We start from the raw sequence: 16,544 nt of genomic DNA on the forward strand, positions 1-16,544 counted from the left end.
TCTATTTTGGCTGCTGCCTCACTACATCAAATTTAGGAAAGGCAGCAGCAAGAAGAGAGGAGGACTTCTTTGTTTTCCAGCATTCTTACCAAGCATCTCTGTTGCTTGGTGAGAAATTTGGGCAGGGTAATGAAATTAACCACTCTTAAGGTGGTCCCCATGCTCACATGCAACACCAAACCACAGTTAAGGTCAGTAAGCCAACAAACTTTGGCTTGTTTTCACTAACAAACCATAGTTAAAGCACTGAGCTGTGTTCAGATGTAATGGTAAGCCATGGTTTAATGTGATCTATGAACCAGGTCTAAGTGTTACGTCACAGGTGTGTAACATTAGCCTGCTGGATATTTCGTCCTTGAAGAAGCTGTGGGAGACAAACAAGTGCTTAACCCTTCACTTGCCAGTAACTTTCATCCTGAAATTTACTACCTAGGTTCCAGCCCCATGTTTGTGAAATAAACACTGGGCTGAAACCAACAACCGGGGAACATCTTGGGATTAGCAAACCTCTGTGGAAAAGCAGTTAGTGGGGAAATAGATGAGCAAGCAGTCCTTGTCCACAACTTTTTCCAGATACAAATAACCTCTGAGGGTTTCTATAGCTGTTTAAAGACCAAAACAACAGAATGGGAAGTCACTCACTTCCACTAAACTGTAGTTAGTTGATAAAAATGTCATCTGCTTTTTTCTTTTTAAAGGTACATATATTACAATCTGTTCCTGGGTCCTCCCAAAATTAACACTGAAGACTTTAAACAGGGTTTTAATGCTTCACTTTCTTGGCTAGCTAATAATTCTTTCAATATACTTTTTAGCATGATGATAACATAGTTTGATGGTGATACCTGACAAGCTGGTGCAAATGTCTTCTAGTTACATCATGAGTGAAAACACCCTGGAGTGACAGAAGGGGTAAACAACATTTCCAGAGCTTTTATGTCAGGTAAAAGGGAAAGGAGGACTACATGAATGGCAGAAAGATGCATACTTTATAAAATGTCTTTAAAGATATAGTGCTGCTGCAAGGTATTTTTGAATCAGCATGGCCATACAACTAAATAGCACCTTGTAAAAATAAATAAAACTTGCAAGTCACCGAATGGTATGGACCAATTAAATTGCCAAACTATCCCTCACTGCCAATGAAGGATCAGTGTTGACTGTAATATTGCCTGTCATTTGCTGTTTATGTAATATGTTTCCACTCATTCCTTAGTAACATTATGCTGTATTAATATCTGGAATGTTACAGCCATTTTGAAACATGGATAATATTTCTGGCTTATGCAGAACTTAAGTCACTAGCAAGTAAACCTGAATGAGCCCATGTTTATGAGGCATATTTAAGGGATTTCTCTACTGCTCCTTCAGCAGAAAGTTTCCAGAACAGTTCCCAAAAGACACCACCAACGAAAACACAGGATAATGTTGCGAGGATGAAATGGGGAGGAGGAGAACCATTTACATCACGTCGAGCTTATTGGAAGAAAAGATAGCACTGTATATAAATGTAATAAATAAATAAGGTCTGGGAGAGTACAAATGTTTTCACCTGGCATTGGCAAGGTTACATAGGCCAAAGTTGAGTCTCTCTGGTAAGAGAATTCCAAAAGTGGGATGCTACAACCAAAAAAGCCCTAACACTGATATTTAACCACAAGAGAGAGAGAGAGAGAGAGAGAGAGAGAGAGAGGTGTAACTCCTTGGAAAGAGAGGCATTTTAAATATCTGCCTGTCTTCGAGCATTTCTAGACTAGAAACTAGAAGCTGAAGAATAGGAAGTCATTTCTCTAAGAGAAACAGACTTCCCTTGTGGAGATTGCTCTTCTCCTAGGAGGGGGATGAGCACAAGCCAAGCAGGAATCATGCTGGTAGAGAAGAATGAAATACATTACAGAGCCAGTGTGGTGTAGTGGTTAAGAGCGGTAGATTCGTAATCTGGGGAACTGGGTTCGCGTCTCCACTCCTCCACATGCAGCTGCTGGGTGACCTTGGGTTAGTCACACTTCTCTGAAGTCTCTCAGCCCCACTCACCACACAGAGTGTTTGTTGTGGGGGAGGAAGGGAAAGGAGAATGTTAGCCGCTCTGAGACTCCTTCGGGTAGTGATAAAGCGGGATATCAAATCCAAACTCTTCTACACAGAGCACTCACATTCTTCCTTCACATCACTGAGCATATTGCACTTAGGTGAGTATGTCTACTTGCTAATCAGCTTCTGAGATTTCATCAGTCATCTCCTATCCATTAGCACTATCATCCTATGGGTAAGAACTGTAGAGGATGTTATTTGCTTGAAGTCATTGTCTTCATTGTGCCAACTTCTACACTCTTGACCAAAATCTTTTCTCATACAGAACCGCAAATCCTTGTAGTTGCAGCTGGGGGTGCTTTCATATAGCAGTTTTCTATGGACTGTGTACGCCTCGAACATGCATGTTTCTTGCAGTGCCACAGAATAGTGTCTTCATTAAAGTGCCATCCCGTGCTTTCCAATTTAATTTGGATTTATTGTTTCAGGAGGTTTATTTCACTTACTTCATTTTCTGGGTAAATAGTAAAGTCAGGTTAAATAGGAAAATATGGGATGGCATTTGGTTGAGGTCTATCATCTGTGAACACTGCACAAAACCACATGCATTACATTAGCAGCACCAAGTCCATAATCAACTGCCATGTGGGATTTTAACCTAGGTTGGTCTTAGATAAAACTTCTATCCCATGAATGCAATAGTGACTCATTCTAACACTGTCATGCAGATTTCTCTCAAAGCATGACCTAAGCCTTGATATTATCATACTAGTAGAAACACCCAAGTAATTGTATTCAAAAGCAAATACTGTCCTTAACTTCTTTGTTTTGATTTTAGTCATCATAAAAAGCAAAACTGAAATATTGGCCTTGCTATACCACAATGTGGGACCCCAAAACAGTTAACAAACATAGTTTAATATGTAAGAATAAAACAAGTTACATAAATAACCTAAATAAAACAAGGAATGATGGAACAGAGCCACATCATAAAATGAGGAGCCGACACTTTTCAGTTAAGCTTGTCAAAGGCGCATTGGAACAAGACAATCTTAGATGTCAAAATGTCAAGAGAAATATCTGCCTTGCACTGGAGTGGCTCATTTCACAATGAGCATTCAAAACACATAATGAGTTTGTTAGAAAATAAAGTTAGAACAAGCTCACCCACAACTGCTTCACAATCACTAAATTAGTCTAGTGATTCATCTTTGCTGTTAACTGAGACAGGACAGTTGCTCTAATACCTCAACTATAAGCATGTCAGTCTAATTAGAAGGTTGTACCCATTTAAAATGAATGCAATATTTTAAGAGGACAACAGAGTTGTATGCCTGAAAAGCTATTCACACACACACACACACACACACACACACACACGTATGTGTGTGTGTGAGAGATGTAGTTTAATTAGTTTGAAATGAGGTAAAGATACCAAAAAAAATGCAATTTGCATTCAGGCAGTCCACATGGCTAAATTAATTAAAACTGATAAATGCTGCTTACCAAAATTGTGCTTTGGTTTAAGCAACACAGAAAGAAAGGTGGAACTAATTTCAGGTACAATATATACTTCCAAGGATACTCGTTGCCTATTATGACTGAGGAAGACTTCCTGGTGTTGAAAAATAAAGAAGGCTGCCTTATACCAAATCAGACCATCAGTCAATCTAGCCCAGTACTCTACACTGAATGGCAGCAGTTCATGAAGGTTTCAGGCTGGGGACATTCCCAGCTCTACCTGGAGAGGTCAGGAATCAAGGACCTTTTCTCCCACTGGACTATGGACTCGTCTTTGTGTTTTCACATTCGGAAACTCACCACTGTCAGGCATGATTATCAGAGTAATTGACACCTACAACTCTGCATAGCAATCATGGAAGCACTGGCAGCAGCAATACCAAACTGCTGAGATGAGAGATATCTGAATTACAGGAAATCTCCGATTTGTGCTGGGGTTGCATTCTGGGTCAACACATGTGACTGCGGAGTACGCAGAAGCCTGCCCCATCCCACCCACTTTTCCTGCCACTTCTGGGTTTGTGGCAATGCGCCTGTACATTATTTGAACATGCGCAAAATGGTCGTTGCCTGTACTTCCTACTTTGTCACTATACAGTGGTACCTCGGGTTACATACGCTTCAGGTTACTTACGCTTCAGGTTACAGACTCCGCTAACCCAAAATAGTGCTTCAGGTTAAGAACTTTGCTTCAGGATGAGAACAGAAATCGTGCTCCGGCGGCACGGCGGCAGCGGGAGGCCCCATTAGTAGTGGCCCATTAGTAGTGCTTCAGGTTAAGAACAGTTTCAAGTTAAAAACGGACCTCCGGAATGAATTAAGTACTTAATCCAAGGTACCACTGTATTCACCATTATCTAGACATTTTCAAGAAAATGAGAATAAGAACTTCAAGTGTATTGAAGATCATAAAATGGACATAAATAGCCCCTGGTTAGTCTCCCTCTTCATCAGGTAAGGTAGTCCAAGGGAAAAAGGGGCGGGGAAACAGCCAAGTTTGTCAAGAGAAAGATACAGCAGGAGAAGAGGTCTGGTTATTTCAGTGTCCCTCAAAAACAAGCAATCTCATGGTCCTTCAGTGGCTGAGGGAAGGGGAGAAGGAGATTTACACTGTCTCCTGGCTGGATAAAGACATACAAGAACAATTCACATGCCATGCTAATTCAAACCATGACTTAGCGCAAATATGTACGTTCTGAGAGAGAAGATTATGGTCACTTCACTTCTTCACAGGTCTTGCTGCTGCTGCTGCTGCGAGCTAAGCCATGGTTTGGCAGCATTAGGTCTGAACTTAGGCTCATGGTTTGTCTCACTCAGATAAAGTACTAGTGGAAAAGCAAAGAACAAACTTTCACTGCATGTCATAGTTTTACTGGATCAAGATAAACAAGTCTGGGTTTGGACTTAAATAATAAGTCAAACCACAACTTTGCTTGCAGCAGTGTGGCAGTGGCAGGACAAGCAGAGGAGCAAAGAGCCCACGACCTTGTCTCCAGGAATCTACACATTTGCTTGTTCATGCTAAGCCATGGTTAAGCTTAGTATTACGTGAACCAGGTTGCAATAGGAGGGGCTTGGAAAGAACCCAAGAATTTCCATTTTAAGCCACTCTTGAAGGTAAAGGGACCCCTGACTATTAGGTCCAGTTGTGACTGACTCTGGGGTTGTGACGCTCATCTCACTTTACTGGCCGAGGGAGTTGGCATACAGCTTCCAGGTCATGTGGCCAGCATGACTAAGCCGCTTCTGGCGAACCAGAGCAGTGCACGGAAACGCCGTTTACCTTACCGCCGGAGCGGTACCTATTCTCTACTTGCACTTTGACGTGCTTTTGAACTGCTAGGTGGGCAGGAGCAGGGACAGAGAAGCGGAAGCTCACCCCGTTGCGGGGATTCGAACCGCCGACCTTCTGATCGGCAAGTCCTAGGCTCTGTGGTTTAACCCACAGCGCCACCTGTGTCCTTAAGCCACTCCTAGCTATGACTAAATTGATAAGTAATTAAAACAACACAATTTATGAATCACATTTTACATGTGTTTCAAGGCAATTTACAAACGTAACATAAACCAACTGTTTTTGTAATATACTACACAATCCTGAAGGTTCTCCTTTATAATGCAGCCTAGCTCCAAAAACTTTTCATAGAAGTGATGCCCCAGAAGTTGAAGCTGTTTTAAAAAATACTTCTCTGTTTAAGGAGACAGAACTCCCTCTTGCACTGCATCACACATAAGGATTGGTTCTTATAAAAGAACTTTGTACACAACTGCAAAATGCATGTATATCCACACATTATGAGGGGGACCTGTACAAACTTAGCTTGATATATACACAAGCAGTGAGCAAGAAAGGAGGAAGTTATCCCGTACATCTCCTTTAAAGGGAAAAGGGATGATTTCATGTGCACATAGATCTTTGATAATCACATAGTATTTTGTAGTCAGGTAATTTGCTTTGGTAGCCTGCCCATGAGATTTCATTCATATACCTATCAGTTCTAAGCCACCATTTTGGGAATCACTAAAATATATATGTGTGTGTGTGTGTGTGTGTGTGTAAAGGATTCAAAAAGTCTTAAAGAATATTGATCTGTCTTTTTGGTCTACCTTCCATATCCTTTGCAGGCATATTCTGAGTTCGCTTCAAGCATTCTTTTCACTAAAATGAAACGCTGAGCATCTTCGCTCAAGAAGAATGAGAACGTCAATTCAAAAAGGGCACAAATGCCTGTAACTTTTAAAGTGAGATAGCTTAGGGGCCCAAAGCACTAAACCTTACTACGATCCTAGAATACGTAAAACATCCCTAGTTACCTAGAACACGAAATACTAGCATGCCCATGAGTAAAGGATTTAACCACCTTTTCCTAGAACGTGTAGAAATTTATGAGAGATTTAAGAGTGAGAATTTATGGACTTGTGAATTTGTGAAATATTTCAGAGACTACAGAAGCAGGCCGCTAAACGCTCAAGTAGGGATCTCATCATTTAGAAATCTGAAGATCCCCAGTGCACCGCCCAACAAAAATATCTGAATGGGTGTCCTTTGCCGCTGTGGTTCTGGGTTGCTATAACAAAAGTACCCTGCAGCCGCCGCTTGCTGGAGAAAGGACAAAGGGATTCTCCACCCCTCGGGAATATTGGGTAGATTTCCCTTCCCTTCCCTAGAAAGGAACCAAAACAAGGCTCTCCTCCAAGAGAAGGTTAAGGTCTGCAACTCCCAGATTTGTGCGGAGCCTCCCAGGTGCAAGAAACCTCGGCAAGAGCCCCGTAGGGAAGCCGCTTCTCTCGGGCCCCTTGGGCTGCGACAGCACCGGGAACCCTGGCTCTCCTCCGGGAGACCCCGCAAGGCAAGGCCTTCGATCTTGGGGGTCGCCGATCTGAGAGGCAGCGTGCGATCCTAACCCTCCCAAGCGCAAAACAGGGAGTCTTCGCGGCCCAACTGCGTGCAACCTGGAGGAGGCACCGCATTTGGACCGGAATAAATAAACCCAGACCCGCGTCCCACTCCTCCTCACCAGCCGGTCTCGTCTTCCCCGCAGCCGGCCAGCCGCTCCAGCTCGTCGGGCTTCAGGGGCTCCACTTCGTCCAGGAGGCTGGCGTTCTCCCCGGCTCCCCCCGACACCTCCGTGCCGCTTCCTCCGGCTCCTTCCTCGCTCGGCGGAGGCCGCCTGGGCCCGGCCTTGTTGGGGCCGAGGCAGCGGCTCTCGAGCCCCAGCAGCAGAGGGCTGCTCCTGGCAGCGGCGGCGGGCGACGGCGGTGAAGGCGACTGCGGGGCGCCGGCAGCCGTCGCGGCCAGAGGCGGCGTGCAGGCTCCCGACCCTCCGCCGCCACCGCCGTGGTTGTTGCCCAGCAGCCGTTTGGGGCTGCCTCCCGGAGCCCCGGCGGCGCTGCGAATGCGGAGCTGCTCGTTCTGCTTCTCCAGCTTCTTCACCAGCTCCTGCAGCTTCCGCACTTCGGCGTCGGCGTTCACGTTGGAGTTAATGTCCTCCATGGCGCCCCGCGGCTCCACCCAACCCCCGCGACCCTCTCGCCTCACAAGGCAGCGCGGCTCCTGCTGCCGCCGCCGCCTTCTCGTCCCTCCCTCTGTCAGGCGAAGCTCCCCCCCCCCTTCCTTCTTTCCCCTCACGCTGAGGCGGCCGGCTGTCTCCTGAGCTGGCCTAAGCGAGGCGGGCCCCCTCTACATGGCCGGGCGGGGAAGCGCAGCCTCGCCTCTCTCGGCTCCTGCTCGGCAGGCTGGGCTGGGCCGGGCCGAGTCAGCTGCGCCGGTGGCGGCCCACAGCGGAGGGAGGCGTACACGCATATCCGGCCGCGGCCTCCCTGAGGACGGCGGCCGTCGCCATGTCCGCCCTTCCCTCTCCGTTCTCTCCGTGTGTTGGCGGGGGGGGGGGGGGAGAGGAGCTTTCCCTTCCACAGCCCCGAGCTTCGGGCCGGCGAGCGGCCTGGCTGGGCTTGAGGCGCGAAGACCGGGCCGAGCCGTGAGGGGCTGAGCCGTGAGGGCGGCGCGCAGGGCGGCGCTTGGACAATAGTGGCGGGCGATGATTTCATACTCGTACAAAGTCCTCGAGTCACACCGCGAGTTGCTGATTCCGCTTAAGGAGCCGTTAATGGCAGCCGTAGCCTTCCCCCTACCGGCTGGGAAAGCGCCCCCGGACTTTAAATGTCATGAATGTGCCTTCCCGCGCCTTCCCACATTTACTTACAAATAACTCCTAGGCGTTCTCGGCACCAGGTCCTATTATTGACGATAAGGTGGTCTCAGAGCATGTGCCGAGTTTCTTCCCTCTTACCACAAGGCCAGCCCATCCCAGCTCTAGTCAGGGGCGGATTTTGGTAATATGGCACACACAGAGGGGACAAAATGGGGCGCCCTCCCCAACTTGGAGTAGGTACCAGTATAAATATTGGGGTGGTTTTTTTTATTAAAAATGTTTGTTTGCACCCTCTTGGCTTGGCACCCTGGGTAGGGGAACCGCTTGCACCACCCATAACCCGACACTGCTCTAGAAAATGCGGAATTACAGGTTTAGAGCTCGTAGGGTGTAGTAGTAGTAGTAGTAGTAGTAGTAGTAGTAGTAATAATTTTATTATTTATACCCTGCCTATCTGGCTGGGTTTCCCCAGCCACTGGGTGGCTTCCAGCAAAATATTAAAATACAATAATTCATCGAATATTAAAAGCTTCCCTAAACAGGGCTGCCTTCAGATGTCTTCTAAAAGTCAGATAGTTGTTTATTTCCTTGACATCTTATGGGAGGGCATTCCACAGGGCAGGCGTGTAGGAAATGGGCTTTTCCTTGTTTTTTACTTCTCTTTTTACCGACTAACCCCTGAGGAAGCCCCACCAATTAAGGCTGCAATCAGTCCTACAAGCACATTAGAAGCAAGCCCTCTTGACAATACTGTAGAGGGTTTTGTTCTTTTTGAGCAGTGATAAAGGATGGAACTCTTAATATGAAGATAATCCAGCCTTCTGTTTTCAACAGTACTGCTTTCTCCTAATACAGTCAAACCTCACTTCTGGAACAGCCCCATTTTCAAACGTTTTCCCCCAATGCCAAAAACCCGGAAGTGACTGCTCAGGTTTTTGAAGATGTTCAGAAGCCGAACATGCTACGCAGCTTCTGTTTTGAGTTTCCGCTTTCAGTTTTCGGTTGTCGAATGTTTCGGAAGTTGAATGGTCTTCTGGAACGGATTACGTTCGACAACTGAGGTTTGACTGTAGTGAAATTGTGTGATTGATGATGCATTCCTGTACTTGTCTACTCAGAAGTGTGCACCCTCGAAGGTAATGGGTCCTTTTCCATAGGTAAACAGATACAGGATAGCAGCCTCAATGCCTTATCAATTCAGATGCAAAACAGGACTATCCCAAACCAAGGTAGTGATTTCTGTATCCTAGGCACACAAGTATTCAAGTAAATTAAAAGAAATAAGCCAAAAAGGACTGTGAACTTCCTAAATTTATGATACACTGCTGACAGTTGAGCCTGGAGATATAAAACTTTCTTGAGTAACTCAGACCATTGTTTGGAGATAGAATTACCAGTATCACACCAAATGCCAAATAATGGAATTCTGTGTTTGCTGCTACCTTTTGTTGCAGTAAGGTAGACATCCCTCTGCCAAATCACAGTCATGCAAAAATTCTGGATTTCTCCATTATTTTCCACAGGGAAGTTTCACAAAGTAAGTAAGGCAGATAGACTCCAATCAACTTAAGTTTATGGATGAGAGCAGTTGAGACTTGAACTGTTAAGACTAAGAGTGTCAGTTGAAGTGGGAAGTAAGGAAGAAGAATTGGTCTGCTGAAGCCCCTTACAAGTTCTAGTAAGTATTTCAGGAGGGGGAATGGGGGAGGAATGATTTCCCTGAGTTAAAAAAACCTCTTCCTACATTATAGATTAGAATAATGGTTCAGTAGGGAGAATAAAGAAACGAGCTATTTCCTACTCCAGAATAGCACATTGGGGAGAAATGGATGTCCTTTCTTCCTCTCTCTCCTCTTCTGAAACCCGCTCCCCAGAGTCCTGAACAGTGCTGTAAGGTTCCTATTCTGGCTGGCTGGAGTCTACAAGAAGAATGTTCCTCTTCTGCAAATGTTCTAGATCAGGCTGATACAGGGCATAAATTGATGGGTTTGTATTTGGGAAATCCTACTTTGTTTAGGACTGGATGTCCAAGGCAGATAGGGATCTCTCTCCATACTCTTTAACATGACATATAGTCTACTGCATTGACCTCTTGTGTGAATAAATGTGAAAAAGATTGTAAATGCTGTGAATGATCATTGGTGGTAATTTTATTCAATTATATACGTACAGTCTACTTTTCTGTGATATGTCCTAGAAGAAAGGAAATGGACGAAATGTTATAGAGAAAGAGTTCCTCAGTTGTATACACCCCTGGCAAAGTATAGTGTGGAGACTGTGCACATGATACAAATAATTAGTGAATGACAGACATGTTAAGTTAGAACTGTCCATCTTTATCCAGCTAAATTGAATTACTTCTCTTGGATCATGTTTCCATATTTCAAAATAGCCAAGAAGAACAGGACAATGTGCACACTAGCTGTATCATTTGGTGGACTGTGCACATTATCCATCTGACTTGAATAGAAAGAAATTGATTTTCCTAACTTTGGTCATGTTCCTAACCCCCGTATAATTTCCAAAATTGTCAATATAATGTGGCTATAATTGACCACAATTTATTGTTTCATCATTTTAACCTCCCTTCAGACAGATTGCAATGGGGTGTGTATAACTAGCTTTTTAAATAAACAAAAATAACAGCCACATATTAGCATAGATTTTGGCTACAATAGTATAGCTGCAGAGTAATTTTTTAAAATAGGAAATTAACAGTAGTTTTAAAGCCCCAGTTCTACCTCTGCTGATTTGACACAGCTATCACACCTTATTGGACCACCCCAGAATTCATGTGTGTGAGCTGGACCAGTTATTTGAAATTACTCCCATATCACAACATATATCCTGCATAAAAAAGTTGGCTATCAGGATGAAAACTAGGCTACAAATTCTCTTAATCTTTCTCTGATGACACAATGCTACCATTTTTACATGAGTGCACTTTCAAACAAACTGCACCTACATATATCTTGAGGTCATACAGCCATGTAAGAGGACTATATCAAAAGTTTGTTTAGCTTCCCAAATAGGAAATTGTTGCCTCCCAACTCACCAGACACAAGTTATCAACATGTCTAAACATGCTGTTTTATGCATTCAAGTGTTTAGCTAAACCCTTAAATAAAGTCTTTTATGAGTTACAGAATTTGGTACATACCGGTAAGTACCTTCAGTGGTGAATTAACTGATAAATTGACATTCAGACCTTTAAAAATTAGCGCTATTTCAATATACTTTTTTTTAATAATTATTTTGTATTACATACACTGCACACAAGGAAGCGGGGGGAGGGGAGGATAAATAGTCCCCTCTGGAATTTCAATAAGTATCCTTTCAAAAAACACAACTCTGTTTTTAAGAAGGAAATGCTTGGGTGCTCACTGGATGTGGTGCTTGTTCTATTCCCATGTTTTTAAAAGTTATGTAAACTTTGCAGGGTTGTTCAGCTTGAATGTTTAACCATGAGTGTACAAACCTTTTGTAAATATGCAGTATAATTCAGGTTCTAAACCGTTTCTGTTCTTGCTGACTCTTTTTTCTCATGCGCTGGTGATGGAGCATGACTGATACACTGATCTCAGTCTAAATATGTATGTTCTTGTTCAGAAGCTCTTAGTTCCTGGTAGCTGGACATTCCTTAATCAATAGTTGTAATCTATTCTACAGAGCTGACTCAGGCTGTTGAAGCATTCCAAATCATCTTTTGCTGTCCAAAGCTCAATTGGCTGCTTGGATTACCAATGAGCTTGGAGCTATGAAGAAGGAAGGGATGCTGGAAGCACAAGTGTCAGAAACCTTGATACAAATACAGTCATACATAAGTAAGAGTTCATGATTGAGCTTATTCTGTGTTGGTGAGTGGCAGCAACTTCTTTCTTCTTTGGTGATCACTCGTAGCTGAGTAAGATTGTCTTCCATAAATACGGTTTTAACAATGAGTCCGTAAGTGACTGTGGAGGCCTATTTTAGATCCACACATCCTTCCACAGTGGGGACACAGTGGCAGCAACACTGTGTTGGTCATAGTGTATCCATTGTGTCCTTGCAGTGTTGCCCAGTGGGCCACTTCCAAATGTTTCAGGAGTTTTAGAGCTTTGTCCATGAGGGGAGTTGGGGGCTCATAAATAGGGCTGCTAAGCATTTGAAGGATAAAATCACCTCTATCTGCCTTATCTTGGACACCACATTTTACTTTTGAATCCAGGGAGGATCCATAGCCCACACTAGTCATTCCTCATTTAGATTGCTGCAGCATGTTCTACATGGGGTTGTCCTTGATGTGTACATATTAGGAAAGTGCAACTTGTGCAAAATGCTGCAGCCAGATTGCTGTTTGGTGTGCAATTTACAGACAATATAACACTGAGCTTATTCAACTGTACTAGCTTCAAATGTGTTTCTGGGCTAGGCTTAACTCACGAGTGTTGCTCATTTGTTGTTTAGTCGTTTAGTTGTGTCCGACTCTTCGTGACCCCATGGACCAGAGCACGCCAGGCACTCCTGTTTTCCACTGCCTCCTGCAGTTTGGTCAAACTCATGCTGGTAGCTTCGAGAACACTGTCCAACTATCTTGTCCTCTGTCATCCCCTTCTCCTTGTGCCCTCCATCTTTCCCAACATCAAGGTCTTTTCCAGGGAGTCTTCTCTTCTCATGAGGTGGCCAAAGTATTGGAGCCTCAGTTTCACGATCTGTCCTTCCAGTGAGCACTCAGGGCTAATTTCCTTAAGAATGGATAGGTTTGATCTTCTTACAGTCCATGGGACTCTCAAGATTCTCCTCCAGCATCATAATTCAAAAGCATCAATTCTTCGGCGATATGTTGCTCATATATATATATATATATATATATATATATATATATATATATATCACTAAAAGGCTTGGGGCCAGGATATCTGAAAGACTGCCGCCTCCTATGTTAAGCTGCCTATATTATCTTTGTCTGAGGTTCTAAGAGGCCAGACTGATGAGAATGCAGGACAGGGTCTTTTGTGTTGTAGTTATTTGACTGTGAAGGGTGCTACCACAGTCCATCCCTCTTTACTTTCAGGTAGACAGTAAAAAGCCCCTTCGCTGAAAAGCCCCTTCACTGGTGAAGGAAGTGCCTGCCATTTCAAACCCCCCTCCCTACTTGAACAAAACAAGAGCAATTAAATTGACAGTCACTGCATGAAGCTGATGGGGAAGGTTATCCAGGCATTTGGACTGAAGTGTTGTCGAAACTAACTGATTAGCTTTTGTATCATTGCTCAGTGGAAGTGCTGAACAGGTGCCTGTAAATGGTAATAGTTAGGATGGAGGACCAATGAACAGAAGCTCAATCTCAAAAAAGATTAAGGTACGTTGATAGGTGGTTGGTCTGACCAGGGAAATGGAGTTCAACATGTTCTGGATCAGATTTGCAGTCTGGAGGTTCTCCTTGGTCCTGCTTAATTTTTAGAAGCGCAAATGGTGTCAATAGTTGAATTTCTTCCTTCAGTAAAGACTGACAGACCAGCGTGGCCTTTCCTCCATAGAGATAACCCAACAACAGTTATACATGTCCTGATAACCTCCTGGTTATATTGCTGCAATATGTTGTACATGGAATTGCTTTTGAAGACTCTTCAAATATTTAAGCTAGTTTCAAGTACAGCAGCAAGGTTTTTGAACAAGATCAGTAGGTGGGAACATTGATATAGTCGTCTTAAATATAATTGATTATCAACTGATCATGGCTTCATTTCCTTGCACAATTCAGAGCCTATATGCATTGTTAACCAGGATGCTTGAAGGAAAACCTTTCTCCGCAAAGGCCTTTTGGGCACTGCGATCATGATCTGATGCTCTCCTGCAATGTTTTCTAGCACCAGGTATAATGTGGGTGTTGACTGGTGATAGGGTCTTCTTAATTGTACTGCTTTGTTTATGTATTATATTTACTGTTTTTACCGTCTAAGTCACCCTGATAATATTTACATTGAAGGAAGTATGGAATTTTGGAGAGAGAAAAAAATGTTAAGCTGAGATGTGGTGATGAATCTCAGTATGGCTAAATTTTCAGGACATGGTGTTGAATTAAACTTAATTTGCATCTTGGCTGATGGTCTTTAAATGGCTAACAATAAAAGTGCTTTATAGACCTGTACTCTGAATAGAAAGGATTGATTTGTAATTCTTTCCAAAATTAATTGTTCAGCAGCACCATGGGTAATTATTGTGGCTTTCTTTCTTTCTTTTTTTTACAAAAGTACATTGAAGACAGCAAAATTTAAAAAGAAATGAAGAGAATTTTAAAATATGTTCTTACGATAGCAGTATTAATTTGGTTGTATAGTTCAATTACAAGTGATCAGAACTGTTGGCACTAAATCCACAGATGAGCTGTTAAAAAAGAGTTATAGCTTCGTTTATATAATTTCATTTGCTGATGTACTAAGCACTAGAACTCCACCCTTATGAGGCAACTTTATGATCTAAGATTCCACCCTTCCCAGGCCTCCAGTGCTATGAGAATATTTTGCTCCACCTTTGTGGATGTTGGCAACTTCATTAATAAAAGACCAGTTTTACTGCATTTTTCTGTAATTAAAATACTGTATATTTAAATAAACGCACGTGCATATACCTGGAAATTTCAGGATCACACTGTAAAAAAGGCATTTATCCATAAATTCCCACATTAACAAAAAATTATCCACATTGAAAATTGTGTGAATACTTTCTATATAATAATAAACGGCTAAAAATAATTCAAATTCAATATATTATATCTCTGGTGTACTTCTTAAGCATTGTGGTTAAATTAACGTCTTACTCTAAGTACACTGAAGAGCTAGCTAAAAGGAATGTACTGATAAAATATCTATTTTCTGTTAGCTTTTCATTAGGCTGCTCTTTCAACTCAAGGTTGTGCAGTCTTTTCACAGGGCCATCTCTAGTACAGGGAAACACACAGTGTTTCAGATCCCATGTTTATCAGGAGCATTAATTTTTGTGGTCGCTTCACTGGTTCTATATACTTGTTGTTTAGTCGTTTAGTCGTGTCTGACTCTTCGTGACCCCATGGACCAGAGCACGCCAGACACTCCTGTCTTCCACTGCCTCCCACAGTTTGGTCAGACTCATGCTGGTAGCTTCGAGAACACTGTCCAACCATCTCGTCCTCTGTCGTCCCCTTCTTCTTGTGCCCTCTATCTTTCCCAACATCAGGGTCTTTTCCAGGGAGTCTTCTCTTCTCATGAGGTGGCCAAAGTATTGGAGCCTCAGCTTCAGTATCTGTTCTTCCAGTGAGCACTCAAGGCTGATTTCCTTAAGAATGGATACGTTTGATCTTCTTGTAGTCCATGGGACTCTCAAGAGTCTCCTCCAGCACCATAATTCATACTAGATGACTATTAATAAAACAGTTATATGGGCCGAATGTAAGAGTTGTATTCAAAGTTGTTCATAGAGTTCATAGAGTGAAATTAATATAGGTGACTAGTAATTTAAGTGGGCCAACCCTAAGTATGACTAACATCAGATGCAATCCTAAATGTGCATGCCCAAGGCCCTTTGCTTGAATTTATGTTTAACTTACTTAAGATATTTTTCTTCTACACTTCAATAGAAACAACAGCACAGGTTATTGCCCTGGGTGGATTACTTTGCTATATTTATTACACAGTATGCCAACTAAATACAACAAATTCCATTACTATGTATGGGCTGATGGGATTTTTTAAACAAAAAGATTAATGTTGAATATTTGCAAGGCAGGACCCTTGAACCTTGTTGCAAATTTGGCCATGGAAATACCTTCCCTTTCTGTAAACGACAATGGTACCATCTACCTTACAGCACTGTAGCCCCCAGGATCCAGCCATTTCCACTAAGATTCCAAAAGTACATTATTGCATATGATGTAGTAATCTGCCCTCTTTACAGCAGTGTGCCATGTCTGTCCTCCTCCTCCCACTTCTTACCGTCTTGCAGCAGCCAGGTGATCCAGCTACAGCATTACAGTCTAGGCTTTGAGGGAAGATTGAGACATTTCTGTGCACATACATTGCTAATACATCATAAAGTATCATTTGGACGCGGGTGGTGCTGTAGTCTAAACCATTGAGCCTCTTGGGCTTGCCGATCAGAAGGTCGACAGTTCAAATCCCCACGACAGGGTGAGCTCCCGTTGCTCTGTCCCAGCTCTTGCCAACCTAGCAGTTCGAAAGCACACCAGTGCAAGTAGATAAATAGGTACCACTGTGGCGGGAAGGTAAACAGCGTTTCCATGTGTTCTCGTTTCCATCACAGTGTTCTGTTGCGCCAGAAGTGGTTTAGTCATGCTGGCCACATGACCTGGAAAGCTGTCTGTGG

The 16,544-nt window shown here is 43.3% G+C and overlaps 2 protein-coding genes across 5 annotated transcripts in view; one reads left to right on the top strand and one right to left on the bottom strand.

Annotated features, from left to right (window-relative positions):
- Positions 1-7,595, bottom strand: part of SLAIN2 (SLAIN motif family member 2) — a 32,669-nt gene extending 25,074 nt beyond the window's left edge. Inside the window, exon 1 of one of the 4 annotated variants that reach the window (XM_081019996.1) lies at positions 7,071-7,595. In XM_081019996.1, the coding sequence (XP_080876122.1) occupies positions 7,071-7,546 (476 nt within the window). In that variant the 5' untranslated portion in view covers positions 7,547-7,595. The remainder of the gene's footprint in view (positions 1-7,070) is intronic. The other 3 variants (XM_081019994.1, XM_081019995.1, XM_081019997.1) reach the window with 3 other exon arrangements.
- A 616-nt stretch (positions 7,596-8,211) lies between these two features.
- TEC (tec protein tyrosine kinase) overlaps positions 8,212-16,544 on the top strand; it is a 75,577-nt gene continuing 67,244 nt past the window's right edge. The window contains exons 1-2 of the mRNA XM_081019982.1: positions 8,212-8,437; positions 9,728-9,882. The gene's annotated coding sequence lies outside the window, so the exon portion shown is untranslated. The remainder of the gene's footprint in view (positions 8,438-9,727; positions 9,883-16,544) is intronic.

Source organism: Podarcis pityusensis (genome assembly GCF_964106645.2).
Source record: "Podarcis pityusensis genome assembly, chromosome: 9".
NCBI lineage: Eukaryota > Metazoa > Chordata > Lepidosauria > Squamata > Lacertidae > Podarcis > Podarcis pityusensis.